General features: G+C 45.6%; 2 protein-coding genes across 11 annotated transcripts in view; one reads left to right on the forward strand and one right to left on the reverse strand.

The window, feature by feature from the left end:
• Positions 1-4593, forward strand: part of PDXDC1 (pyridoxal dependent decarboxylase domain containing 1) — a 50974-nt gene extending 46381 nt beyond the window's left edge. For 3 of the 6 annotated variants that reach the window (XM_019928651.3, XM_019928654.3, XM_073792280.1), the window contains 3 exons: positions 25-129; positions 647-873; positions 3543-4593. In XM_019928651.3, the coding sequence (XP_019784210.2) occupies positions 25-129; positions 647-873; positions 3543-3602 (392 nt within the window). In that variant the 3' untranslated portion in view covers positions 3603-4593. Of the gene's footprint in view, positions 1-24; positions 130-646; positions 874-1973; positions 2488-3542 lie in introns of those variants that run through there. The other 3 variants (XR_012326099.1, XM_073792279.1, XR_012326100.1) reach the window with 3 other exon arrangements.
• Positions 2840-16742, reverse strand: NTAN1 (N-terminal asparagine amidase). 5 transcript variants are annotated; one of them, XM_004312241.4, is made up of 10 exons: positions 16547-16742; positions 10929-11031; positions 10787-10852; positions 10394-10502; positions 8441-8514; positions 6782-6835; positions 6183-6236; positions 5041-5138; positions 3597-3710; positions 2840-3183 (listed from the first exon to the last, which is right to left on the reverse strand). In XM_004312241.4, exons 1-10 carry the CDS (start codon positions 16625-16627, stop codon positions 3004-3006), a joined length of 933 nt encoding a protein of 310 aa, XP_004312289.1. In that variant the 5' UTR covers positions 16628-16742; the 3' UTR covers positions 2840-3003. The 5 variants fall into 5 exon arrangements, with proteins under 5 accessions (XP_004312289.1, XP_019784217.1, XP_019784218.1 ...); XM_019928658.3 differs by lacking the exon at positions 10787-10852; XM_019928659.2 differs by lacking the exon at positions 10929-11031 and having other exon boundaries at positions 16547-16688.
• Between the last annotated feature and the right edge of the window lie 948 nt (positions 16743-17690).

A 17690-nucleotide genomic window follows, 5' to 3' on the forward strand; every position in this document is an offset into this window, starting at 1 on the left:
TCCCCACCCCCCTCTTTTCTGCAGGCTCCCTGGAGTCCACGGAACACACATACGTGTACAAAGTACAAGGCTCGGGAGTAACACCGCCTCAGACCCCCTCAGGCGCTCGCACTAAACAGAGACTTCCAGGTACGTCACGTCTCCATGTTTGAGTTCGTTAACACTGAAGAAAACTGGTTGTATTTCCCCTGGTAAAACAGACCTTTGCATCATGTAACGCCTAACCGTTTGGTATTACCTGCATTCCTCTGTTTTCTTGATTCTTCAACCCAAAGTCCTATTTCTCATCATTTAAGGACAGCTGTCACTGTCCCTTTAGCTTTTTCAAAGCCTTGGGGAAATACCTGGGTAGCACTCCCCAGGGGAAGTCAGGGTCTGGATAGCTGTCACGCTTAACCTGGTGTTCACTCCCCTGAGCTTTTCCTGACTGAGGTTCCCTCAAAGTCCTCGGCACTGGGGGCGTGTTAATGTCATATCAGCTCTCATTTCTCACCTCATCACTTAAATGCTTCAGAGCCAGTGATCCCAGGGGTTTCTGCCGAAGCAGCTGTGATTAAATAAAGCAATCACTTAGAGCACAGACAGCTTCCGTTGCAGGGGTGTCCTTTTCCAAGCGTTCAGTGCCGTTCATTGATCTTCCTTCTAGGCCAGAAGCCTTTTAAAAGGTCCCTAAGAGGTTCAGATGCTGTGAGCGAGACCAGCTCAGTCAGTCACATCGAGGACTTAGAGAAGATCGAGCACCTGTCGGGTGGGCAAGATGCCTCGGAAGCTAACAGCCCTGAGTGGCACCCAGGGGTGCCCACCCCTCCAGAAGCCGAGCAGACGGGGGCCCTCCAGGACAGGGCCCAGCGCCTGGAAGATGACTGCCCACAGGTAGAGGAGCCAGAGAGCTTAAGATAAAATTCAGTGTTTGCTTGGAGACTGTACTGAATATTGTTTCAGGGAAGATGAAGTTATTCTGAAAATGTGAACTGTGCCACATGCTAGTATGAGAGAAATTACTGTTATTTGTGCTTAACTGGGATTTTTGCACAAAAATGTGCCTGAAAGCCAGGCTTCTGGGAGGGCAATTGACTTGTGTAATTTTGTGGGTATGTATTGATAGAACAACCTACAACTACTGTTTCTGTCTACCCAACTGTAGTAATACCTTTTTCCCCCCAGTTACCATAAACACTTTTTATTCACAGAGAAAACTTAGAATTTCAAGTGCCTGCCACTTGAAACACTTGCTCTCATCTTTCTAAACACACGTGTGAGAAGTTACTAGGTTGCACGTAATAACCCTTCGGTAAGACAGCTTTCTTTAGAACTCTCTGGGTTCTCTGTTGTCCTGCTGCAGAGGAGACAGACAGCATTCTTTGCCATCTGTTTTGCTTGGTGTTTAGTTTGATCAGGTTGCAGTATACAACTGGATTGCGTTTGGCTTGAAGGAGAGTGGGTTTCAATGGGATTGTAAATAAGAGTGTCAGAAGCCCTCTCCTGCCACCCCCGATTGCTGCTTCCCCGGAGACGTCAGGAAGGACCGTGTCCGCTCAAGCTGTGGCAGGGTCGTCAAGCAAGTTAGACTGGACAGTGCTTCTGTCTGACTTAGCTCTGCCACAAATCCATTTCTCCCTTTATATACTATTTGTAAACAAATTAAAGGACTCATCTATTAAGGGTAACTGTAAAGACTCGTCTTGACCATATTATATATATATATATGTGTATATTTTTAAATACTGATAAAGCTTTTAAATTGGCACACAAGTACAGACTACTTATTTCTATGTTTAATATCTGAAAACTCAATAGATGCTACTCTTAAAAGCCTCGTATTAATATGCTGTATAGCACCTCGTTACGCTGAAATTCTAAATTAAGTACACCTTTGACCCATTCTCATGGGAGCTTCTGTAGCTTCTGTTCCACTAGCAGCTCAGCCTTTTGGGCCCAACTCAAACAAGAACCAGAAATGTAATCTTTCTCAGGCTGATCACGCCAGACTACTGCTGAAATAATTGGAAGTAACCCTTGATTACTGCCTGTTTCTACTTCTCCAAAAGTACTGCATCACTTCGTTTATCATAGGTAAGGGCCCCTGTGCCTTTTAGTCCAGTGAAGTCAAGCTACGGGAGACCTTAAGATGGTGGGGATTCACGTTGGGTTTGTGGACTGTAGGTACTGAAAGCCTTAGTTATACCACATTAAGCCTGTAATTACACTCTGATCTGATGTGATTTCTGACATTTGGCACTTGTCAAAATGCAATTTTCCTTTTTTTTTTTTTGGTGCAAATGATTAAACAAAGTCTTCCCTGTTTATTTGGTGCAATGAAGTATAGCAGATAAAATGGGGGAAGGGGAAATTATCACCTTTAACAAGATTAATTTTTAAATGTTTTTATATATATTTGAAATTGTTAAATTGGTTTTGCTGAAACAGAATTTCACCCTTGAGATACTATTTGAATGTTGGTTTCAATAAAGGTTCTTGAAATTGTTACCACTGAGTTCACTTCATAAATCTTAGCATTAATTGGGCATGGTAACTTCCTTTTGGATAACAATTTCAGAAAAATAAAGGTTTCTAAAAATATAACATCAGTTTTGGATTTGATGCTTCTAAAATATTTTGAGGTCAAAAAAAAAATCTCTGTGAGATGTATAAATTCTCACCGAACTTTACTGCATTTTAAATAGTTCTTTTAAACAAAATAGATGACAGTTTTTCCCTTATTCACTAATTTAGCAGAATTAGACTTACCCAAGTATCTGAAATAGCTGCTTATAGCACAGTGAGAAAGCTGGCTTCTCTTCTGCCTCTCATTACTAACCAAAAAGTAAACCTAAACAAATGCCTTTGCCAAAATAAGATTTTATTTTAAAGTCATTTGAAAAACACGGAGCAAGGAAAGAGACCTAAGACTGAATGGATGTAGAATGGATATTCTTTCCTACCTCCACCAGTGGTCTTTTGTCATGCCAAAAAGTTGCTTTCTTTGGTAATTCCTATTTATTTTTAGCTTCCTGGAGAAGAGATCTTTTCCCATAAGCCATCTTCATTTTTTTTGTAGAGTAGAGCCTTATTTCCAAGAAACAGCGTGTTAGCCGGAGAAGGGTATTTCTTTAAAAACATCAAGGTAGATCTAATATGTTTAACAAAGTGGGGGGGCTCAGCCAGAGGTGACGTGGAAAGGTTCTGGAAAAACAAACAAGATTTGGGGCATGAGAGAAGAACCCTGCTCTGTTCCCTACTTTGATAAAGATGTCAGAGTCTCTCTCTGCTCCTTAAACATTAATCAGGCTGTTCTCAGATCAATATATATATATATATATATATATATATGTAATTTGTAAAATTACATAAGAAACAAGGTGTCCTGGGTTAATGAGAACAAAACAGTTGGTTGCCTACTGCTGCCCTGTGTAGATGTCCATCCAGGACTCCACTTACCCTGACTGACACAGCAGCTAAACAGGGTCTGCCAATGGCATCCTCCAAACACTGAAGGAAAAGCTGCTGTTATCTAGTCTAATCCCTTTTTTTTTTCCTTACAGATGAGGAAACCAAGGTCCACAGATTTAAGATTTACCCAACCTGTAAATTCTCACCTCTAGTATTTGCTTATCATCTTGCTGCAACCAGAAATCCACATGGGGAAATGGCATCCAGGAATATGGTCCTATACGAAGTTGTTCTGTCTCTGCATCGTAAATACTAATCATCTAAAAAAGAACGTTTCAAGGATAGAATTTAAGGAATGTTATCAGCTTAAACCCTACCTTTAATGCAAGCTCCAGTGTAGTCTTGAAATTAAGGCATTTGTCTGGATGATAAGCTTCTTTCAATTTTTGTCTCATAAGTAACAGAAGCTGCTACTTACTGAATACTTTCCACCTCTCTGGTACTACACTTTGTGGGAAACAGACATTACTTTGTTTAGTTCTGACAACAGTCCTGCAGGAAGATGGCATTTTTCCCATTTTGGTTGGAAACCCGAGGCTCAGAGAGACGGGCCCGTTGCCCATGGTCACATGTCCGTAAGAGTTAGGGCCAGGCCCAGACCCAGGTGTGTCTGACTGAAGTCCACACTCCTCAATGCTACATGAAACACTGCCTCATTATTCACACCCCGAGTAACCTTGAAACTTAAAAGTACACATGCCATTGCCCCATCAGAAGAAGGGGAAAACCAATTTGTAAAAATGTTAATTTGCCAAATGATCAATTCCCTGAATTCTCAAATGTGCCAATGGTAGTTTTCAGCTTCACCAGCAATGTTCAATTTTGGTTACTGAGACTGAAATATGTCCTGAATCTTAGCTAAATCAAGGCTGTTATGCTACTTGAGAGGCTGCAAAAGGAACCCTAACAATGTCAAAGGGTTGGCAGAACAGACCATTGAATCCAGACATTTCCAATGAAAGTGGCAGTATTTCATAAGTGAGCAGATTTCTTTTGGGTGCTCTGAATGCGATTTCTATTTTTTTCACTTTAAGCATTTTAAAAGGATTCTTTCACCCATTCCTCAATGTGTAAGTCTTAGGTTTTTATTTTTCTAACTTTTAAAATGAAGGTGTTACTTAATTAAAAAGCACCCTAAAGCAATCAGACTCCTAAAGTGATTTGATTATTTTGGGGGTTAATCAATTCATCCCAGCAAACTGGTCTTCAGTTACTTGGTCCGGAGGAGAGTGTGATCCTGAGGTGCAGAGGGGAGAAGGCTCTTCTTCCCCCTTAGCTCGCCTTTCTCTGCAGCAGCTTCACTGGTAAAGTCCTTACAAAGTAAAAGGGGCTCGTTCTCTTTGGATCTGGGTGCTGGGTGTTCACATACCTCCCCAACATCTTCACGGCAGAGAACTGGGGTCTTGAGCTTATAATTGAAAACGTTCATTATTATTCTACGTGACGTGTTCGTGATGGTTCCTGATCATGTACAGCTTTAAAGAAGTGACAAACTTTTCATTTCTAAGGTCTATAAAACTTAAGACTTTGGAGTTTGATGCCCCCCTTTTTTCCTTAACCCTGTAACACAAAGATGATAATCAAACTCACTGGTCCTCCTGTTAAAGCTCGTGCGGCACGTAGCTCCTCCTCTGGACCTCGGTCTTGGAAGGAGGCTCTGTAGATCTCCGAGGTTTTGATGTTGACAGCTGTGAGGGACAACAGGATGACTTCCCTGACAAAAGCCACAAGGGCTGGCACAGTCTCACACTTCTACCACCACATGTAATAGAATATGGATGAGTCTCCCTCAGAGAGAAAAGAGTGGAAACTGAACAAAGTTACTCTTAGGTGTCTGTAGCATCTACCTTCCTGGAAAGGGATAATGCAACCCTTTAGCCAAGCATCTCGCTGAGAAGAGCTGAGGCCTGAGCTGGACTAGGTAAGACCTGGTTCCAAACCAAGGGCCCCCCCCACAGGAGGCGCACCATCTCTTCAGGCAGTGCGTGGCAAAGCCTCGCTGGTCAGCCCTGTGACCAAACACGGCTGCGAACATGGCCTGGGACTGGGGCCAAATCTGGTGTTTGTCTGTTGGTTTTTACTATTTCAGACATACAAAGTATAGAGAATAAAGCAGTGAACGCCCAGCCAAATAAATATCACAGATATGGCAGGAGCCCTCTGTAGAGACAGGCAGGCTCACCCTATTACAGCCTTGGGAGTCCTCGGGGCTGTTACAGGAGGGAGGAAAGTTCTGGGTTTTCTTTAGCCTGGTGGTTGCACACTTTCCTTTGTAGGATCTTTGTTCTCAATCAAAACCTTAATTAGTTCCCTAAGAAGGGAAGAAGATTCAACTGAATCTTCTTAGGGATTCGACTGAATCCCTAAGATTCAAATTCAAATGCCCTGCTCCAGCCCCCAGAGCACCGGCTGGAAAAAAGCAGAGAGGCCTCTTGGGGGAGCAGAGACCACTGACATTCAGCTTTCTCCTAATGGGGGTGATGCCTACACTTTATATTTGCTACCCTGTTTCTTTTCACAGCCTTAGGATGTGGATGTTTTCTCTATTTTGTAGATAAAGGTTAGAGAAGGTAAGCTTCTTTCCCAGCAAATACACCGAGAAGTCAGGATCAGAACCTAAGGCTGTGACACACCGACAGCAACGGGCTTATTAGCTGGTGGAATCGGCATTTAACCGGAGCTTGTCTTGTCAGTGTGAGACCAATAAACCCTCCGATCAACATGCTACTTACCAATGCCATAAATTACTGGAAAGTGGTTTTCATTTTCTTCCCGGTCATTTAATTCTAACACGTAAAAAAAAGAAATTTTAAGATCAATTTTTAATAAATACCAACAATCGCTTTTATTTTCCATAAATAAAGGCCAAGGAGGAGTCCCCACTGCAAAAGGGGGGGAAATCAGAACATGAAAGGGACTGTGTCCCTGTTTCCCTGCTGAGCCCCAGAGCAGTAAGGTTATAGCGAACAAACCGCCTCTCCAGAGTCTGGGCCTCCCAGCCGCCTACACGCGTGGCGGCAGCTCCTCTCCGGGATCTGGCCCCTCCACCTTCCCAGGAGTACAGAGCAGACTGCTGAGAATCCCAAGGAAGGACAGAGGAGTTGCACTCAAGGGGGTGGGTCAGGATCTCAACTGAGGTTGAGCAGGATTTGGAGTGGGAAGGGCGGGGAAGGCCATCCCAGAAGATATGGGAAAAGCCAGAGGGCATCAAAGCATTTGACAAACAGTGCCGTCTGCGACTGAGGCACGGATGCTGGGTCCTGCTTTAAGAGCAAGGGCAAAACATCCCCGAAATCTACAGCTTTGCTTTGGGAAAGATGGCAGAACTTACCTGTCACACATAATGTCACCAAGTGAATGTCATCTTCCTGTCTGTCAAATTCACCTACGATGAGAATTTAAAAACTGATGTCAAACAAGTTCCTTTAGGGACTTCCCTGGCGGTCCAGTGGGTAAGACTCCTCGCTCCCAATGCAGGGGGCCTGGGTTCGATCCCTGGTCTGGGAACAAGATCCCACGTGCATGCTGCAACTAAGAGTCCTCACGCTGCAACTAAAAGAAGATCCCACATGCTGCTGCAACTAAAAAGATCCCGCGTGCCACAAGGAAGATCCTGAGTGCCGCAACTAAGCCGGCACAGCCTAAAAAAAATAAATACTAAAACAAAAACAAAAAAAACAAAATCCATCTGCCAATATGTAAGCCAGTTCTGAGCTGTGTGCAGTATTCAAAAGATTTCAGGCATTTGACACACAATTAAAAAAAAAAAAGTTCCTTTAATTAGCAGAGCATATGCTGAACAAGTCAAGAAGGGGACAGAGAGTCGGATCCACTAGCCTTCCGGTCACAACCTGGCCTCTTATCAGAGGTCAGATCCACATGAGCTGATGCCCAGAACCCTGCCTGCCAAGGGACAGATGTGCTCCTAGCCTCAAGCTCAAAGGAAACTTCGACCAAGGCTTTCCATTCTTCTCTCCATTCTGAGAGGCTGGGGGGACAAATTCATAAGATTTTTACCCTTTTCCTAAATAACTTTTTTTTCCTGATTATCAGTCATAAAAAAATTGATCATTATGAAAAATTTGGAAAATACAGCAGAGTGGAAAGAATATGTGGGTTTTTAAAGATATAAGTGTATGGGCTTTTAATGGCCATAATCCTAGCAGTTAACATTCGTATGTTTCCTGCCATATTTGTCCATGCACAGCTGAGCTCAGATGTAGACAATTTTATATCCTGATTGTTTTGTACATATGTATTTTCTCATGTAATTCAAACCTCTTCATAAGTATTATTTTTTAATGGCTATATAACTGTTCCTCTACTAATGGACATTAGATTATTTCCAATTGTAAATAACATTCTACTGCCCATCTTTGGGCATAAATCTCTGTGTACATTTCAGATTATTTTCTTATAATACATTCCCAGAAGGGGAATTACTGGGTCCATGATGGACCATGATGCCAAATGGCTTTCCTGACAGGTTACACCAAAGTATGTTCCAGTGCTGCAGGAATACACCCACCTCGCTGCCTCATGGTTAATCAAAGAACATCTTTTTTTTTTTTTTAATATTTGCTAATTTAACAGGGGAAAAATCGGCTTTTATCGGGGTTTTAATTCTTTTCAGATTAAAATGGACATTTCTGCCCAGAAGGTGGTTCTTGTTTTCAAACAATTCACAGCACTTGCTATTTTGGGATGCATCACCTGCTATTTTGAAAGAAAATCTTGTCCCCATCCCATTACCTCTAAGCATTTAGCTCTTTGCTATCCTGTCTTTATGGAAGATTCCAAGCTGAGCAGTTTGTGTGGCTCCAAGCAGGTGCACCCCTTTGTACTGTACTAATAATTGGGATTTTGTACTAATTGGGATTTTTATCTAAGCAAAAATAGATACTAATTGGGTTCTGTACTAATTGGGATTTTTATCTAAGCAAAAATAGATACATATTTTTATCAAATTTGAGGAAGAAAGTGAACTTACTAAGAAGCTGATGAGTCAGTTTTTGTGACAACTGCCTGTCATCACTGAAGCCGCCCACGAGGTGCACTTCCAGCCTGGCAAAGAGACAGGAGGTGGTCAGAGGCCGAACAGCACGGGACAGCATGTGCTGGGTCTGCTGTGAACTTTAGCTCTCGGCTCCCGGGCCCCGTTTACACCTCAGCACATGCACAAGAACCCATGCGGCACACTGGGACCCTGCCCGGGTGCCTGGGGGCCGAGCGGAGCTGTGTCTTAACACCAACATGATGCCACCTCGAGGCACAGGGTGAAAAAGGCTGCTCTGGAAGAAGACAACCATGTCACACAATGGACCTGCCCCGAGCGGGATGCTTCCAAAACCTCTTAAAAGTCTCAGCCTAAGAGGACCTGGGGTGCAGAACTGGGAAGGGCGGGACTGACACCTTCCCTGCACAGACGCCGTCTTCTCTACCACCCAGCGTCGTGGAGAGATGGGTTTGCATCTCCGTTTCACAGAGAAGGAAACTGCGTCTGTGTCTAAAGCACATGCTTATCTACAACACCAGCTTTTCCCAAAGTGTGTTCCCCTGAACACTGGCCTCATGAAACAGAAAAAAGTGTTCTTGGGGTTAAATAAGTTTGGGAAGCCTTGCCTACTCCCTAAGGGAGTCACCATGCACAGCAAAGCTCCAGGTAGGAAGCCCTACAGCTGGAAAGACCACACTAACTTTGTTAACCCTGAGTGCCCCATGCACACTTCTCTGCTAACCCCTGGTCCTCAGCCTATGACAACCTGGCAACCAGAGCTTGGGAAAGTGTGGCCGTATTTCACATCCCTTCTACTGACAGACGAAATCCTCCTGAGGAATAAACCAGAATCTTCTGCATCAGCAGCACAGGGCAAAGCATCAAGTCGCCTCATGACATCTTCTATCTCACAACTGTGTGCTGAGAATCACGGAGTTGGGCCCATGGCCCAGTCCGGCTACGTAACCTGGAGGGCCCAGCAGTCTGGCGACTGCACAAGCCACAAAGCCGTGAGGCTGGCCCAGCCTGTCGCAGACCTGGCAGGAGAAGAGTTAAATTTTAAAACTGTTCTGTGTTACATTAGTGAAACTCAGAACAGAGAGGCTGGTCTTTTAAAGCCCTGGAATTCTAAGAACTTGCATATGACTAGTTCATTCAAATGAACTGCTGCCTTAGACTTCAAATAAGATGAGATGCCTGCCAGGCCCGCCAACGAGAGAGAAAGGGGAGAGGACAGGCGTGAGTACCAGCCAGACAGCCAGGCTGGGGTCATGGGCCTCCCGTTTAACTAACCCTGTGACTCTGGGAAGCAGAATCTCGGGGCCGCACATGTGAAACAGGTGGTCATGCTTTCTGTCACCGGTGAGAGGGTTGGGCGCTGTGGTGGACACCCAGGGCAGGCGTCAGCTGTCATACAGAATCCATGACACTGAGAACTGCACCCCCTTCCTCCCGGCCATCTCCGGCTCCTCCCCAGCCCTGTTTTCCTCAGAGCCCTGTCCACCGTTAAAATCCTGTTTTGCTGACATCTCCTTGCTATGGAATATGAGCCCCGCGGGGGCAGGGTTTGTCTACTCCATTCACTGCTATGTCCCTAAAACAAGTTCTAGTTCACAGGAAACATTCAACAAACAACTGCTGAAAGAATGAAGAGATTCCACCGCTGGGATGTAACAAGGCAATGTCCGCAAAACGGACATCTAAGAGGACATTACTGAGAACAGAACTACAGATTCAAAGTCAAACCTCCCCTCGTACCCGCCACCCATTCACTCCCTCAGCAACTACTGACGAGGGGCCGACGCTGGGCCACGCTCTGCTCCAGGGGGACCAGGCGGCCACTGTGCTGGTGACAGGCCACGTTGCTGGAACAGCTGCCACGGCTGTTCCCTCTATGTGATGGTGTCAAGTTCCCAATATCACAAAACAGAGTAGCGTGGAGCTCACCTTCCACATTGAGTGTGGTCGGAAAAGGATTTTATGGAGTTCATGATCAAGGGGACCTCAGCTTTGGTGTCAGTTCCGTCACAATGTGTCAAGCAGGTAGCCCCATTACCTGAAGAACAAGGGTGAAACGACTCATGTTATTCCCGATGAGAACTCGGGCAGCAGGCCAGGTCTACGCCTGTCCATTCGGACCGCCTCATCTTTGAACAGCCTGTAAAAGGAAAAATAGAGACGTCTGGGCTGCCCAGCCAACCCATCTGACCAGGGCCACAGGGAGGGGCCATGCAGATGGAGAAGAGGTAAGCGGAGCCAGGAAACGCAAATCGAGAAATTCATGGTCCCACGTGTCGGGTCCGTTTAAGTTAACGGTTTCCTTCATCTCTCTCATCATACCTGTGTGCCTCAGGACCACAATGTGACAAGTGGTGGCATCATCAGAACCCAGAATGGAGATGGAGCCTGTTTAAAAAAGAAATAAAATAAAATATCCAATAGCCTTTGGGGATAACGCCCAATTCACTGCTTCCTAACCTACCATCCTTTGGGGAGGTCACTGCAAGCTCTCTTTGCTGAACATACAGAAGGCCCTGGGGTCCCACTTGTTGAACAGACTGACCTCTGAGAAGTCTGGCTCTTTCCTGTTTAATTAAAAAAAAAAATAAAATAGTGATGGAAATTAGTGAGGATTGAGTGACTAGAGAGGTGGAGAGAGCCAAAGTGTGCCCTACGTGGGAAACACACACTTGTGAGGTCTGAGGTGTGTGTATTATCTGACAGAAAAGCTAAAATAAAAAGGCAGCAGCAGTAACTACCATGTGGAACAATGTGAAGGAAACAAGGAAGTTCTGTTCTTTTTTCACCCTATAGAACAAGACCCTAGTACCTATGAAATAAGATGCAAAAATCTTTCCCCATTCTTTACAATTGTAAAGAGAATCAGATCATATGGACTAGTGGATTGGGTGGCTCAGAAATCACAGACCTTCACTTTCTTTAAAGAGGAGGAGGGATCCAGACCTTACCTGTCTCCTAATCTAGTAATTCCCACCTCTGGAAATCTGTACTGTGGAAATAACCTAAAATGCACTCAATCCCTGTGTTATCGAGAATGGCACAAAGCTGGGGACAACCACAGAAAAGGCAAGTAAATTATGCAGAACCAACTCACAACTGCTAACTGCACAGACATGAAAAAATGAAGACTATGGGAAAAGAGCTTGGAAATATAAACTGAAGAGCAAGATTCAAGTAAAAAAATTTAAGCTGCAAATATGCTGTTAATACAACAATGCTAAAAATGTCGCCACATATAGGGAAAAATACTGGAAGGAAATTCACCAATATAACCATGATTGTGTTAGAACAGGGCAAACACAAGTCATTTAACTGTCGCTCTATTCTCCAAATGTCTTATGATGTAATTATGTTACTAAAGTAGAAAACCAAAAAGGAGCCCTCATAAATAAGCAAATTTATGAAAAGACAGGTTAATATTAGGTGTGAAAATTCTGACTAATTGAATATTTGTATAAATTATTAGTAAGCCTGGGGGGAAAAAACTCAGGTGGTTAATTCTTTCATGAGAACTAAACTTTTTTTTCTTCAAAAACATCAAATTGAGGCATCACTAAAATGTTTCATAATTTTCTTCTTACTTGCAACAAATAAACTCCTCAATAAACAATTTCCTAACCACGTGTGCAAATACAGAGCTTGTGTACTGTCTAGACCAGGAAATATTTTTATGGTCTTATACTGGCTTCTGGCCATTCCTCACTGTTGGTGCTAATTTAGGTTAGTACTTGCTTACTTAACAAAATACAAGAGATGTAAAAAAACATGACAATACACTTGACGAGTTCTAGAGGGTTCTCTTTTAATAAACTTTCATTAATTGGAAGCAAGGCAGCAGTTATAGTGAGACTGGCCCCTCCACTTAAGAAAGGAACTAAGTTGGGATTAGCAGATGCAAACTATTATATATAGGATAGATAAACAACAAGGTCCTACAGTACAGCACAAGGAACTATATTCAATATCCTGTAATAAACCATAATGTAAAAGAATATGAAAGAGTATATATATAACTGAATCACTTTGCTGTACAGCAGAAATTAACAGTATAAATCAACTATACTTCAATAAAAAAAATTTTTTAAAGAAGAAAGGAACTAAGGACTGAGTGAAGTGCAGTGTGTGATCGGACGGCTGAGTCTGGGAGAAAGAGATGCAGCCAATTGTGCAAAAACTCACAACACCTCATAGCAGTAAGCACTTTTCATTTTCACGCCATTTCTCACCTTAATTCAAGATAAGATAAAGGAGAATGCAGAATTTCCTTTTTATTATTCCTTTAATACTTACCTCTTTTTGTTCTTTTTGGGGAGGGGGAGGGAGAAGTCACGGCAAATTTTTACCACTTATTTTCACAACTTGGTCACCACCCAAAAGCAAAGCTATTTCTGAGAAATGAATTATCACTTGCGTGCCCAAGACCAAAAATCACAATGTCTCTCATCGACACAGCTCCTACTATTTCCCAGAGAAACAGAAGCACAAATTATCAGGAGAGAGAATGGCCAGAAAGTGAAAACAGCAACGTTGCTTTCGTCTTTCACTTTAAAAAATGAAAAAAGGTTAGCCAAAGTTCTCCTCTGTGGAAAAACACACAGTCCTACTTTATAAACTCGCATCCTTTCTGAAATAAAAGCAGTCGTTTTCTGAACTTTTTCTGAACTTTTTTTATTCGCTGGACGCTCAGATTCACGAAAAAATATCTTTTCCCTCAGTCTCTCCCTGCTACGGCTCATCCTCATTTCCCAATCCCTATCGGATGGCACTGTTCTCTTAACGCAGGGGTCAGTACACTTGTTTCAGGAAAGGGCCAGACAATAAGTATCCTGGGCTTTGCAGACCGTGCGGTCTCAGCTCCTCAGCGTGAAAGCAGCATAGACGACACATGACAAGTGGCCGTGGCTGTGTCCCCAGAAAGCTACTTATGAGTGACACTGAAATTTGAAGAAAACGGGAGAGCAAGTATGAGAGTGCCGCCAGGCGCAGCCCTCAGAACTGAGCCTTCCTCCCACCCCTCGGGCGCTACCTCATTTCAGTCCTTTCTTCCCTTACACCTAAATTCCTACAATATAGTGCCCGGGGGCCTCTCCCTGAGCCAGTGACCTGGGCATTAGGCTGAGCTTCGGTGCTCCGTCCCCTCCTCTGGGAAACGGGGCTGATGACGGCCACTCCTTAGGCTGCGGGAGGATTAACTGACAGCAGGTCTGTAGGGGGTGGCTGTCACCATTCCCCACCTCTGGTCCCCTGTCCTGACCCCGCTTTTCTGCTCAAAAAAACCCTTCTGAGGAATAATTACAGGGGTTTATAGAGATTTAGCTCTGTGAACGTTCCTAATGGGGAAAGAGCATAAATATTGCGCATGCTTAAAGGCAGGAACGAAGTTACGTGGAATTCCATGGGACTGTTTCTCAAGAGGCCGCAGGACCAGTTCCTGAGCATCCAGTGACTGGTTAAGAACAAAGGCTCTACACAGCACCGCCCAAAGGCGCTTGCTGCAGCGATGGCAAGGATCTGTACCTGCCCTGTCTCATACAGCAGCCACTGGCCACACGTGGCTGTCGAGCACTTGAAACGCGGCTACTGTGACTGAGGAGCTGATTTTTAAATTTTATTAAATTTTAATTAACTTAAATGTAAATCGCCACATGCAGCCAGTGGCTAACATATTGAGCACTGCTGCTCTAGAGGCAAAGGCGGACCACCTGGGTTGTGATCCAGGCTTCACCACTCACAGGATGTGGGATCTTGGGCAATTTACTCCACCCTCTGTGCCTCAGAGTCCCCATCTGTAAAATGGGAACAGGAGCAGTACCTGCTTCCTAGGGCTGGGATGCTCAGCAAGTTCCACGGCATTGCTATCATTGTTGCTGTTGTTACTATTATCCTATGCTAAGCATAGCTATGGACAGGCTTGTAAGTGCTGCTACTGCATACTCACAACCTACAGTCACATGAAAAAGACACATTATAGAACAGAATATATAGTAACGCTATCATGTAAAAAAGTATAGCAAAATGTGAAGCATGGTTGTGGTCACAGATTCTTTTTTCTTCTTTTTGAGATTTATAATTTCTATTTTCTTACCAAGGGAACACTACTTGTTATTTAAAAAAATAATTAAACCTTTCATTTCTCCACACTGCATGTCTGCTGAAAGATCCATCTAAACCCCTGCCACGTAGGTACGACCTACCCCTCCCAGCTTATCTTCCACTCTGCCCCTCCTGCCCTCTCTGCCAGGGAAACGGGCCAGTCCACCCGCCTTCGGGGCCCTTCCCCTCCCGCCCAGGGGCCACGGGGCACAGTCCAGCTTGCTCAGCTAGAATGCCCTCCCCCTCTTCCCTTAGGCTGCCGAGATGGAAGTGCCCCCACCCCCGCCCCCCCCCGTTCCTGTAAGGCAAACTGGTCCCCACTACACAGCATTTCTAGGCCACGTCTCCCCAGAGAGGCCAAACCTTCCTTCTAGGGGTCCAGCCGCCCTGGTATCTCATCTCATTCCCCCCTCTCTACACACTTAGGGGGCTGCCTTGGACACTGATCTAACTTTTTATCATAGAAAATTTCAAGCAGACGTAAAAATAGGGTGCCACCTATATTCTTTAGGCAGCTGCAATTTTTCTCCCTTGGTGAGTCGTACTCCCAACTACACCAGTTCATGGTGTGGCAGTGACACAGTACAAGGAAAGTATTTAACACTTAACCTAGTGTCTGCTAGGTGCCCCATATGTGTTGGCTAATATCACTACTGTTTTCTTGAAATGCAAGTTGAGAACCACACAGAGTTGTCCTCTTTTCCCTGTCAGTAACACCCCCCCCCCCCCCCCGCCTCATCTTTTGGGTCATTTTCAGGGGTCATTCTGCTCAGACATTTGTGGAACAAATATTTACAAAGCACAGATTCACTGACAGGGACTGCCCTAGGCTCTGAGGATACAAAGACACACTGTCTGCCTTCAGGAAGCTTACATTCTGGGGGCGAGACCAAAGGAAAATAAACAAAACAAGCATGCAGACAAAATCACCCTGCAACTGTTACAAAAGAAAACCCAAAAATACCTTCCCTAAGCCTACAGACTCAATCTGGTTCCCCGGCTTCACTCTGCAGAGTGAAAAGGGGCATTTTTTTTTCCCTTTATGGCACTTAATTAACAGTCATGGTATTTGAGCCACCCTGTGATTAAAAAACATCCCCACCCTATAAATGTCCTGATTGTGGGGAAAGAGGCAAACACCATAGGCAACGTACATTAGAGGCTCAACATGAATCTCTTAAATCAATGAAATGGTTGATTTCCCCTTAACTGGATCTGGGGCAAGTGGGAGGTTTGGTTCGGATTTTTTTTTTTTTTTTTTTTTTACAGTAAGAACCCTTTTCTAAACAGTCTCTGCATAAGCTTGGACTAAGGGTTCAGAGGTCCATCTAAGGACAAAAGCAGGAAACAAAACAAAAAACCCTTCCATAGGGTGTGGTTCCTCAACACGCCCCAGCTGGGTGAAAATAGGGCCCTTTCTTCCGACTGAAACTAACCGGGAGCCCCAGATCCCGGGTCTAGAAGACTAGGCGACCCGCCAGGATGCCCCTGCCCACCCCAGAAAACCTCCTGCTTCCTGAGGACCCAAGGACGATGCCGCGCTCACCACGGGTGGGGATCCCCGGCGAGGGAAAGAGCAAGGGCGCTGCCCAGATTTGCCTAAACGGGCCAAGTCCGGATTGGAGATTGGGACCGCCCTGTCTGGAAAAAGGGGGTCCCGGGGTGTCCTCAAGCCGCGGTGCTGGGCGACCCTGGACAAGTCACCTAACCTCTCTGGGCCCCCGTTCCCTCCTTTGGAAAAGAGGGGCCTCAGCAGATGCCCTCTAAGGTCCAAAGAAGGTAAAAGCTCCACAGATGCCTCAAGCGAGGGCAGAAACTCTGCTGCCGGCGGCCTGGGCTCCGGATGTGCCGATAGCACCTCCGCTGCGCCAAGTTTCGAGCCTGATTCGGGGAGAGCGGGTGGTGGCGGCGGGGTGAGGAGGGCTCTGGACCGCCTGCGGATTCCCTCGGGCCAGCCTCGAAGCCCCCCGCCCGGGCCCTGCTCACCTCCAGAAGCGGGTGGGCTCGGACGAGGTCCCCAGCGGACTGCGGCAGCCTCACTCGCCGCCCCTCCACGAGCAGCGGCATCGCGGAGGCGGCCGCCCCGGCAGGCCCAGGGAGGCGGTGGCCTCCTCAGCCGCGGGCCGCCCGCCGCCCCTGCCCCCGCCCTCGCCTTCGCCTTCGCCCTCGCCCTCGCCCTCTCTCTCGGGCCGCCCCGCCGCCGCGCCCAGCCGCGGGTGCCACCGGGAAGTGGAGTCCGACGGAAGCGGTGCAGCCCCAAGAGGCTGAGGAAATCTATGGGGGGGGGGGGGGGCGCGTGGCCCCATGGGAAACGTAGTCCAAACGGGAGGGAGCGCCCCGCCTCCGCTAGGGGCGCTGGGAAATGTAGTTCTGAAAGCGTGGCTCACATTTCAGCCAACCTGGCCCGAGTGCGGGCTCTGGGGTCGCCGCCTGCCTAGGTTCATATCCCGGCTGTGCCACTTCCCATAGTGACCTTGAGCAAGTTTTCCGAGTTTCCGAACCTGCCGTTCTGCGCCATAGGATTGTATTTAATAGTAAACACAACCTGTCTTAAACTGGGAAAATGGAGCCTAAAGTTTGCTAGCTCCACACATTCAGAAATCATTAATAACACCTGGTGCTTGACACTCATAGATGGGCTAAGAACCCTGAGAGTAAAGATCAGCAAGATACCCTACAGACCCTACTGAGGACAGGTACCCTGGCGTGAGACTTCTCACCTTATTTGAGTTTAAAATAGTTTTAGCTATTCTAAAACTTGGAAATATTACCCAAATAGATCCAACTCCACATTAACAAAAATAATTTTACAAAAGACTGGTGGGACGAAAAAGAGGCCCCACTTCACACACAGCAAAAACTATTAGAATGTCTACAGGATGCTGTAATAAGCACTGCCTGGCAGGTGGAGCCCTCTGGCCCTTCCCCTCCAGTTGAGATTAAGTTGGTACTAAGTAGGTAATACAGGTGAAACGGAAGACATCTTTGCCTTGTAAAGACCTTTCCATGAAAATGCTTCCAGCTTAACTAGACTTTCTCACAAGGTAACCAAACAGCTGACTTTACGTGCATTTTCATCAAATCCTCACAACCATAAAGTAGGTATTAGTAATTTCCACTTTTATTTTCA

Source organism: Tursiops truncatus, chromosome 15, assembly GCF_011762595.2.
Source record: "Tursiops truncatus isolate mTurTru1 chromosome 15, mTurTru1.mat.Y, whole genome shotgun sequence".
Lineage (NCBI taxonomy): Eukaryota > Metazoa > Chordata > Mammalia > Artiodactyla > Delphinidae > Tursiops > Tursiops truncatus.